This window comes from Mastomys coucha, unplaced genomic scaffold (assembly GCF_008632895.1).
Source record: "Mastomys coucha isolate ucsf_1 unplaced genomic scaffold, UCSF_Mcou_1 pScaffold9, whole genome shotgun sequence".
NCBI classification, from domain to species: domain Eukaryota; kingdom Metazoa; phylum Chordata; class Mammalia; order Rodentia; family Muridae; genus Mastomys; species Mastomys coucha.
The window spans coordinates 20,823,954-20,834,060 of NW_022196915.1; the positions used below are offsets into that span (position 1 = coordinate 20,823,954).

General features: G+C 47.4%; 1 protein-coding gene across 1 annotated transcript; it reads right to left on the minus strand.

Moving 5' to 3' along the window:
- Window positions 1-1,160: 1,160 nt before the first annotated feature.
- On the minus strand, window positions 1,161-9,856 carry Npy4r2 (neuropeptide Y receptor Y4-2). Its single transcript, XM_031361642.1, has 2 exons — window positions 9,623-9,856; window positions 1,161-4,461 (listed from the first exon to the last, which is right to left on the minus strand). The coding sequence occupies exon 2, from the start codon at window positions 4,399-4,401 to the stop codon at window positions 3,274-3,276; it is 1,128 nt and encodes a 375-aa protein (XP_031217502.1). The 5' UTR covers window positions 4,402-4,461; window positions 9,623-9,856; the 3' UTR covers window positions 1,161-3,273.
- Window positions 9,857-10,107: the final 251 nt, after the last annotated feature.

Here is a 10,107-nt window from a genome sequence, read left to right on the forward strand (position 1 = left end):
TCACACCTCATTCATACACTGGAAGTCAAAAGAGACAAGAGAACAGGAAGTGCAGCAAGGCTATAAACCTTCAAGGCCCGCCCCCCAGTGACGTACTTCCTCCAGCAAGGTTCTACCTACTAAAGGTTTCACAACCTCCCCCAAGCACTTCCATTAACTGAGGACTAAGTATTCAAACACATGAGCCTAAGTTGGGCATTTCTCCTTCACACAGCAACCACCGACTTGCATGGCCATGCGGAGCCCCTGCAGCTTCACACAGAGGTAGCAGATGAACTTAGAAAAGTCCGTGTTCACAGCGCTGGGTGGATCACTGAAGGAAGAACAGAGATCTCCTCTAGTCCAGGTAACTCTGCATAAGACTTTGTACTAATGGTAAATCTTCAACAGCAGCCCAAAGCTGAAGAGATGGTAGAAATTAAGAGCATTGCCGAGGACCCTCGCTGGGCTCCCAGCTCCGTCATCAGGTGCTACATAACAACCTTTAAATCCATCTCCAGGGGCCCCAGTGCCTATGGCCTCCATGAGCACCTGTACTCACATTCACAAACAAACGCATAAATACACATGCTTACACATGATTCAAGATAAAACTAATCTTTTTAAAAAATAAATAAATCTCTCTTTCCCACCTTCATTATTTATGTGTTTTATGGCTATACCCTGGACATAACTTTAGAATAATTAAAGATAACAATAAGAGATTACTGTGCTTGTGGTTGTACCCCTTGAGGCTAATACAGTAACTAGCATATTTGATGAACAAGTTAATTGAAGGGAGGAAAGGAGGAGGAGGAAAGAAAGAAGGGAAGGAGGGAAGAAGGAAGGAAGGAAGGAGAACTTTCTAAGGTGAAACAAACAAATGAAAAAATAAACTAAGACACCTGTGGTGGTGCCAGCCAATAATCCCAGAACTGGAGAGACAGAGGCAGGGGAATCATGACTTGGAAACCTCCTTCTACAATACAGTTAGTTCCATAGCAGCCTAAGTCTCATAGCAATGCCCTGTCTCAGGTGAAATAATCCTTAAAAATTATGTGCATGATCCTTCAGTAGTACATACATGTATATAGAAATACATACACAATTTAATCACATTTCAAAACAGACATATGCATGTACTAACTAAAACTGAATCACAAAAATGACAATTTCCTTTGTTTTCAGTTTATTTTACAATATGATTACTTTTATAATGGAAAAGCATGTCAAGACTGTTTATTTAAGAGGAAAAGGCCAGAATTAAACAGGGTTGAGATCTTCCTGCCAGGGTTTGATAAGGCTTCACATAATCTCAGAAATCCCAGGCCTTCTTGCAGGAATATGTATCCAGCTCCAACCTTACCACTCCTACATAGGGAGCAGCTACTAACTCCCCATAGGAACCCTCCCCAGCAGACCTGGGAGGAGTTACATAGAAATACCGACCAGCTTGAACGGGAGCAGTTTCTGGTAAGCAGCCATGGAAACTGATGGAAAACTGTTTTAAGTAAAACCCAGCAGAATGCAAAGGGCAGGCTCCCTATAGGTGGAACTTTATAAGCTACGTATTTGGCAAGTATTTATTGAAATAATTAAAAAGCTTCACGAGAAATATGTCCACATGCAGCCAGAGAAATGACAGCCAAAACAGAGCATACCTTTTCGGCACTTCAAAGTTTAAAGATATGCTCAGAACATGGATCAGACCCCAGAGTGCACGGCTGCACACTATCACCCCATAGCCCCAAGCCCCAGGGCTGCTATTTCCTAAAGCAAAGCTTCCTGACTTCAGTGTTCCTACAATTAACCTACATATTTTGACCAAATGCTGGCTTGCATTCAGCATATCTGCAGTGACAACAAAGACTCTGTATACCTAACAGCCTCCAGTTTCGAGGGCTGCTGGTCTTCAGACCATACTTAGGATAGTAAACATCAAAGAAGCTGGCAACCAAGAAATCCCAAGGGCCATTAAATACCAGGACACCGGGACACTAGGATCAGGAAACAACCATACAGGGTAGGCTATTGTCATCCTAACTAAGCAGGAAGGAAAACACAAGATGCTCAGTGGAGTTTCTACATCACACCCTGATTCCTAATACCTCATAAATATCTCATCTGGACCACCAGCACCTTGGCCTCATTGAACCTAAGTAATAAAAGCTTACATTCTGGAGCTTCTGAGAAGAGAAGTCTAAGGCCCCAGGTCTTTGTAAGTTCAGACAATGTCATCTTGCCAGGGTGGGCCTGAGAGTCTGGGTTTTGCCCAACGTCGATCATATGAAGTAGTCAGCAAAAGACTATGCTAGATAACCAGAGTGGTTTAAAGCTCATTTTTCATCATATGTGATGGCTTATGTCTTGATCAGTGCTCAGAAAGGAGGCTTGGCAGGAGCACTAGGCAAGCCTGTCTACACAGTAAGACCCCACTTCAAAACAAAAGAAATTGTCTCAAATCCAGGAACAAAAACACTAAACTGGAGATGCAGCCAAAAGCTGAGACAGGTAGAAAGAAGTGGGAGCTCCAAAGCTCCTGTCCAGGACATCCGTTGCACACACACTTGGTAAGGGACCAGATCCAGAAAGTCCATCAGAGCTGTTCAGTGTGGGGATAAGTCTCCCATGAGACTACTGTGTTTACTGTATTGGAAGATTGCTCTGTTCAGACAGAATTGGACTGCAACAACTATCTTATGTGAACCAAGAGCAATCTTGGCATATCCTTCTTGCTAAGGACACACACTGAGGATGCCTTGGATCTCATTCAGCAACCAGGAGGGGACTAAACTTTGACCACCTTAAGTAAGGCAGCCATATTTATCATAGCCCATTCCTATTGTCCCTGTTCTTTTCAGCAAGTATTTTATTAAGCAGACTCCCAACTCCCAGCACTGCTTCTACCAAAACCAACCCATACTGAAACACCCAACATCCCTTGAAAGAGCATAGCACATCACGATGGGCAAGTTAGCTCAATGGTCAGGACATGGATGAAGACTTTTGGGCCAAGCATCCGTGCTGAGTGGCTATTAGAGTCAGCCATTTCTGGCTCTAATACCCTTGCAGCTCAAGCCACAAAGTTCTCTCTGTGATCTGCAGAATCCTGACTCAGAATTCTCCCAGAAGCAAATGGCTAAACCATTTGAATGTCAAGCTTCAAGTCTCTTGCCAGCCTATCTGAACCCCAAAATCCAGAAATGACAGGATACTATCGAAGCCTGCAATGTGTCTACTTGGCTTAGTGAAAGGATGTGTCCAAAAAAATGGTAAGGAAAAGCCCAGAGAGGACTATATGAAGTTAGACTTGCTACCCATCCTCATAGATCCCTTGGAGAGATCCGTGTGCACAGTGGACAGGGGCAGATGCTCGGACTCCCCTCGAGGTGACCTACAATGGCAGGTCAGTACCAGAGCCTTGATATCTTTCTTGAAGTTGATGTTGAGAAAGCCATAGATGAAAGGGTTGACACAGGTGGAAGCCATGGCAAACAGGTGGCACATCAAGAAGATGAGGTTGCCATGGCAAGCAGGGATGGCTTCCTGGTACCAGTCCTCCAGAGTGTTGAACACATGCAGGGGCAGCCAGAGAACGGCAAAGGCAGTCACCATTGCCATGAGCATGCCATTGATCCGCTTCATCTGCCTCACCCGTGAGTTGCAAGTGTGTGTGTAGAACACACGCCTCTGCCTCCGCAGGCGCTGGTAGATGCGTATGTAGCAGACCAGGATGAAGGCCAGAGGGACGCAGTACTGAAAGAGCAGCAGAAAGGTGGTGTAGATGAGACGGTGGCGATCTGAGGACCAGAATACAAAGCAGACGACCTTGTCTTCCAGAAACTCTACAACCTTAGAGTGGTTGTGGTGGAAGAGGTTGTTCAGGATGCTATTGGCCAGGAAGGGCAAGGAGAGGAAACAAGAAATGAACCAGATGACCACAATCCCCAGGTAGGCCTGGAAAATACTAGGTTTCCAGCCCGTTGGATTGATAATGAGCTGGTGCCTCTCCAGGGCCACAAGGACCAGTGAGAGGATGGAGACTGTCACTGACATACACTGGATGAAAGTTAACATCTTGCAAAGGACTTCGCCAAAGATCCAGTAGTCCATGATGGTGTAGGTGACCGTGAGTGGCTGGCAGATGACGCACATGAGGAAGTCAGAGAAGGCCAGGTTGGCAATGAGTAGGTTGGTCACATTGAACTTTTCCTTTTGCCTTGTGGTCACAAATATCAAGCAGAGGTTTCCCAGGACCCCCAAGATGGTCTCAATGCTATAGGTGGTGATGATGAAGGCCAACAGGTCTGCTGAATCCTGGCAACTGTCAGAGAAATTATAGAAGGAATCCAATGGATTGGTCCCATTCTTACCCTGTAGGGATCCCAGGAAGAGAGAGGCCATGAAATGAGAGGTATTCATGGTGGGTTGTGAGAAGATCCAGGAACTCCAGGAGTAAAGGGCCCACTTCAGAGGTGCAGCCTGCAAAGCAAACAAGTGGAACTCAAGGACCATGCACCTAAAATGGAACCAGGTAAGAATAAGGGCAAGGTTCTTAGCTGCTTATATCTCATGGTTTGGGGAGCTATCACGTAAGGATTAAGGTAAGATGCAGGCATCCAATACTCACTACCTTATAGGCAGCACTTGCTGCATGTCAGAGACTGTGCTCAGTGTTTTGCATACTAGCTACTTCATTCAGACAAGTATTATCAACCTTGTTCATTGGTGAAGAATCGAAAAGCCACACAGGAAGCCATTTGTCCATACTCACACAGCTAATGAGACATCTGACTGTCTCGGAGGTGCCATAACTTACCCAACCAGCTCCCTCTAACCTCAGGATTTGAGGCTGTTCTAATGAGAAAGAACTTGGAGGATAGAAATCCCTGGTATCACTCATCCCAACAAAGACAGTAATAGGTCCTCCAAGGTGACCCTCTCAGTCTTCCATGACATCCATGGAACCTGAATTTTGGGGCTTGGCACACAGTGCACCCTCCTGGTTCCAGACCCTCGTGTCATGTCTGCCTTGTTTCTGAGGTGAGACATGGCAAAAGTGAGGACAGCCAGGAATGAAGGCTGGCTCATCAGTACACTGTCTTCTCCATGCTGCCTACAGTACTCATGCACACATCTGCCACCAGCATGTGATGCTCATCACCCTCCATTCAACAGACTTATGCTCAAGTTACCTGACATACCTCCATCCCCTGGCACTGGCTACCTTTCCACTAGGACTTCCTGAACAAATGGGTCCTCGAACAACACTGACTCCTCAGACCCTGGATTCCAAATCTGTCAAGCAGTAACGCCATTGATGGGGCTTGACATAGAGGGTCAACCAGCACATTGGTGCACATCCTCTTACAGATCAGCACACGAGTTTTTCAGGCATTATTAATCCCACAGTTTGCCATTCTCAACCTTCACTAAACATCAGGGTCATCCCAGAGGCATGCTCAAAGTGAACTTTCCAGGGCCCCTCACCAGGAGAAACAGGGAAGTGAGTTTAGCCTTAAGGGTTTGCTGGACATGGTTTAGGGGCCCAATTTTGAAAAATGGTATTCCTATCAGAATAGTCTCTTTGAGATCATTCTTTGATGACATGTATTAATTAGCCAGGCCTGTTTTTAAATATATATCTAACTCTCAATATACACTCATCTTCGTGATCAAGCGCAGTTTTGACAGAAAGGCCAAATTAGCAAGAGATCCGTAAAATTGGATTCTAGCTGCCACAAATGTCACTCAGTGTTCACTTAGCCTGACCTGTGGATGTGAGTCTCACCTAACCATTTTAAAAAGCCAATGAATCTGACAGATAATTTACAGTCTGGTTATTTGAACTGCAAACTCTCCAGGGAAGAAGGGTTGTCTGGCACCATGTTCTTCTGGACACAAAAGCATTTGGCCAAATATAACAAGATGAAATATACCCAGCCAAACATAAGGACTAGGGTTTGAGAGGAAACAGAAGGCACAAGCTACATGAATCTGTGCCAGATGCACTGGCCCAGAGGTAGCAAAAGGAAAAGAAGCCCAGATCTTGTCTGGCCATCAGCAAGCAGAGCATATCAGTGTAGGGTGACACAGGCATGGCCAGAGGGGAGTCAGGAGACAGGAAAGGCTCCAGGCAATGATCACTGCTTCATGTATCTGCTTGGCCAATGTGGAGAGAGCCCTAGGGTAAGGTCAGGGGCCACGGTCCTCTGAGATGCAGAAGCTGATCACTGGGTATGCAGACAGACCTCAAGGCCACAATGCTACTGTTACAGTACTGTAGGTACCGCTGATCACTGTGGGTACCTGGGGGAACAGAGATGGAGCTACGGGTGGGGAGAAAGAAGACATGGTGTAGAATCTAGAGCTCACAAACTGAAAAGGAGACAAATGGACAAAGGAGAGGACAGAGTTCAAGATATGGAGAATTGCACACACAAAGGCACAGAGGCAGGAAGGATGGCAGCCTCCTAGGACCAGCAAGCAGTCAAAACAGTGGGAGCCAAGGAGAAAGAAGGAAGGAGACGTGATGAGGGGAGAGAGGTGAGGCGGACCGGGAATGGCAAGTGAGCCATTGAAAGGCTGACAGCAAGCATGTGTATTCCAGAAAGATGACTTTGATGTAGAAGGTAGGTCAAGACTCTGAGAAAACCAAGGCAGAAGGAAAGGGACATCAAAAGTGGCAGCATGCAGAGTTTTCCTTGGCTCATGTCCTTTTTTCTCACAGAAACCAAGGTAAAGCTAACTTGTAGGATAGTTGCCTAAGAGCCAGGACATCACGGACCAGCACTGCTGACCAGTCACTTAAACCCTGAGCCCCAGGACATCAGGGGAGCAGACTCCTTGCTGAAGGTAGAGTATCCTTGAGGGGTGCATCTGAATAGAGCCAGGTGAGGAAGGAAAAAGTAGGTGCCACCAAAGCCTGAGGAGAAACTACTGTGGCTCAGCCACCAATTGGGACTAAAGAGACTAAGATTAAGAATGACCAGAGCGAGACCATGAGGTTGAAGAGAGCAGGTTACCAGGAACCCATTCCTGAGTCTGTGCTTAGTCCCCAGGTCATCTGAGAGCTTCTGGGGTCAATGACAGGATTCCCTGCCACACAAATGAAACGATGATGTGTATGTAAGAAGTGAGCAGTGTGCTATGCCAGGATCCTAAGCTGGCCAGGCTATTCTTATTCACTTGTCCTGGGTTTAAATAATGGTTCTGCCATCCATCAGCCCAGCAGCTTTGAGAGTCACTAAGACTGTCTAAGCTGCAGCAATATAAGGGAAAGACAGTGAGTGTCAACTGTGTTGAGGAGCAGTCTGGCTCAGACTTAGGGCAAGGAATGACAAAGAAACTGGGGGTTGTAGGAAAGTGGAACATGGACCTCCCATTCCCCTGGACATTTTTCAGATCAGTGTCTGTCTTCTTTGGTCAAATGATGCAATTGATAGAGGGGGAAAGTCCCATTCATGAACTTTCTTTGCCACCTCCTGACAGGTAGAGGTCCCCAAGGCCAAACTGGCTCTTCATAGGTGTCCATCAAATATAAATGCCCTTCTCATTCATCCTACCAACTCCAGCCTAAAGGACTTCATCTCCTAGCAGAAGCTGGCCACAGGACCACACAAGCACATGCCCAGGGTCTACTTGACTGCAGCTGCCTGGTGCTAATCCAGAAAAGGATATTCCAACAAAGGCATTTGCCAGGACCTATTACTTTGCTGATCCTTCCCTAGCACCTGGTCTCAAACAGCTCTCATGTGTGGTACCCTCATGCCCTGCCCTGCTCAGAGCCCATTTGGAAGGCAGGACTCCTCTGGCCCCATGGCTGGAAGGGGTCACACTTCCATACTTCCTGTACTGGCTGGTTTTGTGTGTCAACTTGACACAGGCTGGAGTTATCACAGAGAAGGGAGTTTCAGTTGGGGAAGTGCCTCCATGATATCCAGCTGTGGGGCATTTTCTCAATTGCCCCTTGTGGATGGTGCCATCCCTGGGCTGGAAGTCTTGGGTTCTATAAGAGAGCAGGCTGAGCAAGCCAGGAGAAGCAAGCCAGCAAGGAACATCTCTCCATGGCCTCTGCATCAGCTCCTGCTTCCTGACCTGCCTGAGTTCCAGTCCTGACTTCCTCTGGTGATCAACAGCCATGTGGAAGTGTAAGCTGAATAAACTCTTTCCTCCCCAACTTGCTTCATGGTCATGATGTTTGTGCAGGAATAGAAACCCTGACTAAGACACTTCCTATCTCAGAGCTGAGGGCCAACCTTATCCACAGCCAGTGATTAGCTCAGGATCATTCAAAATGAATGCCATGTGCTTCCTCTACTGTCTGCCCAAAGATGAGACTCCAGATAAACACAAAAAAGGCTGTGGCAACAAGCAGGCAAACATCACTGCTATGAGCATGCTCCCATAGACAACCTGAGGCAAGGCCTTACCTTACCCTGAAAGTTCATGATTCCTAGGAGACACAGGGCAGAAGAAATATTAGTTTTCACTTGCCATCCTACTGAACGATAAGCTAAGCTACAGTCCCACCAGGAAGGCATTAGTAGACTGAGCCCTATGGCATGGTCAGTAGTTGATCTGTAAAGATGGCAAATTCACATGGTCCCATCTAACACTAGCTCCAGTTAAACTTTAATTTTTATTTTATGTATATGCATGTTCTCCCTGCATGTATTATCTGCATACCATGTGCTTGTCTGGTGCTGATATACACCAGAAAGAGAGACTGAAATCTCCTGGAACTAGAGTTAAAAATGGCTGCAAGCTGCCATGTGGGTGCCAGAAATCAAATCCAGGTCCTTAGGAAGAGCAGTCAGTGCTCTTAATCACTGAGCCATCTGTCCAGCTCCATTGGATCCATTTTAAGGAGGAGAGGCAGTGAGATGAAGGGCCCTGGCCAAGATTACAGCTGTAGGAAGCAGAACTGGATCCCTGGTCAACCTGGCACCCCTCCTGCAACAGATTATTTTGGAAAGAAGAAAGAGAAGTAAGCTTGTGCCAACGCTGATGTACAAGTGGCCAGGAGATGTTGAAGATAGATATACATCCCTGATCCATTGACAAAACCCCACTTCCTACTTCTCTATGAAGCCAGGCCCCAGGGGAGCTTCTAAGGATGCTGAGATGTGGTTCAGACACATGAAAGAGGGTCCCTGAAGCCCGCAATGCTCTGTTGGACAGTTCACTGGCCTGTCCCACAAGACAACTCAGAAAGCCTGCCTCTTCAGCCCTATGTCTGAAGAAGTGTTTGACTTGACTCTCCTCCTGGTGACCACATTCACTTTCCAGGGTTGCTGTCATTAAGTCCTCTAGGAACTGACAGGGGATGATAACCCTGGGTTGATGGGGAGTACACTATGCAAGGTCAGTAAAACCCTGTCTTGGACTTCATTTTGAAACATGGACACAAGTGTGCAGCACCAACTTCACCCCCACCACCACCCCTGGCCCAAAGTTCCGCTGTGCCCTTTCCTAATCAAAGGAAAAACAATGAGCACAATGTGTCAATCACCCTAGGATGGACAGCTACTGGCAGATGATCCTCTCCTAACATCTCCACAACCAGCTACCAGTTCTGAATGTCTGCCTGCACACACTTTGACACTTCAGATATGCAGCTTACTTCCTCAGATGCACTTACCTGGCAAGGTACCAGGCCACCGGGTCCCAGGTGAGGAGACTGGAGCACCAAGCCCTGGTCCACTGCCTGTAGTGTGACACCAAGTTCCGGCTGGGAAGCCCACCAGACGCCCTGCTGCAGGAGCCTCCGCCAAGCAGCGCCCTCAGCGTCCTAGAGATGGGTACCTTGAACTCTTCCTGAATCCCGCTGGGCGAATACAAACTGCACAGGCTCTGTTCCTCAACCCCGGGCCACCCGCTGGTCCTTGCCTGAGCCGGAGTCCACACCCGCCCACTAAACTCTAGCACCGCCCACTTCGGGAGCCGCACCCACGGCCAGCCCCCAGGAGGCGAGGTGCAGACGGCTCAAGCAAGAGCCAGACCCACAAGTCAGCCTGCAACCTGCAGACCAACTACACTGCATATACACCGCGCTTTCGCTCTCGCTCTTCCTCCTCCTTCTCTCTCAACCTCTCTTTCCTCAGCCATGGAATGGGCTTAAGAAAA

Excerpts from the sequence above, each read along its gene's own strand:
- Npy4r2 (XM_031361642.1), bottom strand. The coding sequence starts at position 4,401 with ATGAATACCTCTCATTTCATGGCCTCTCTCTTCCTGGGATCCCTACAG.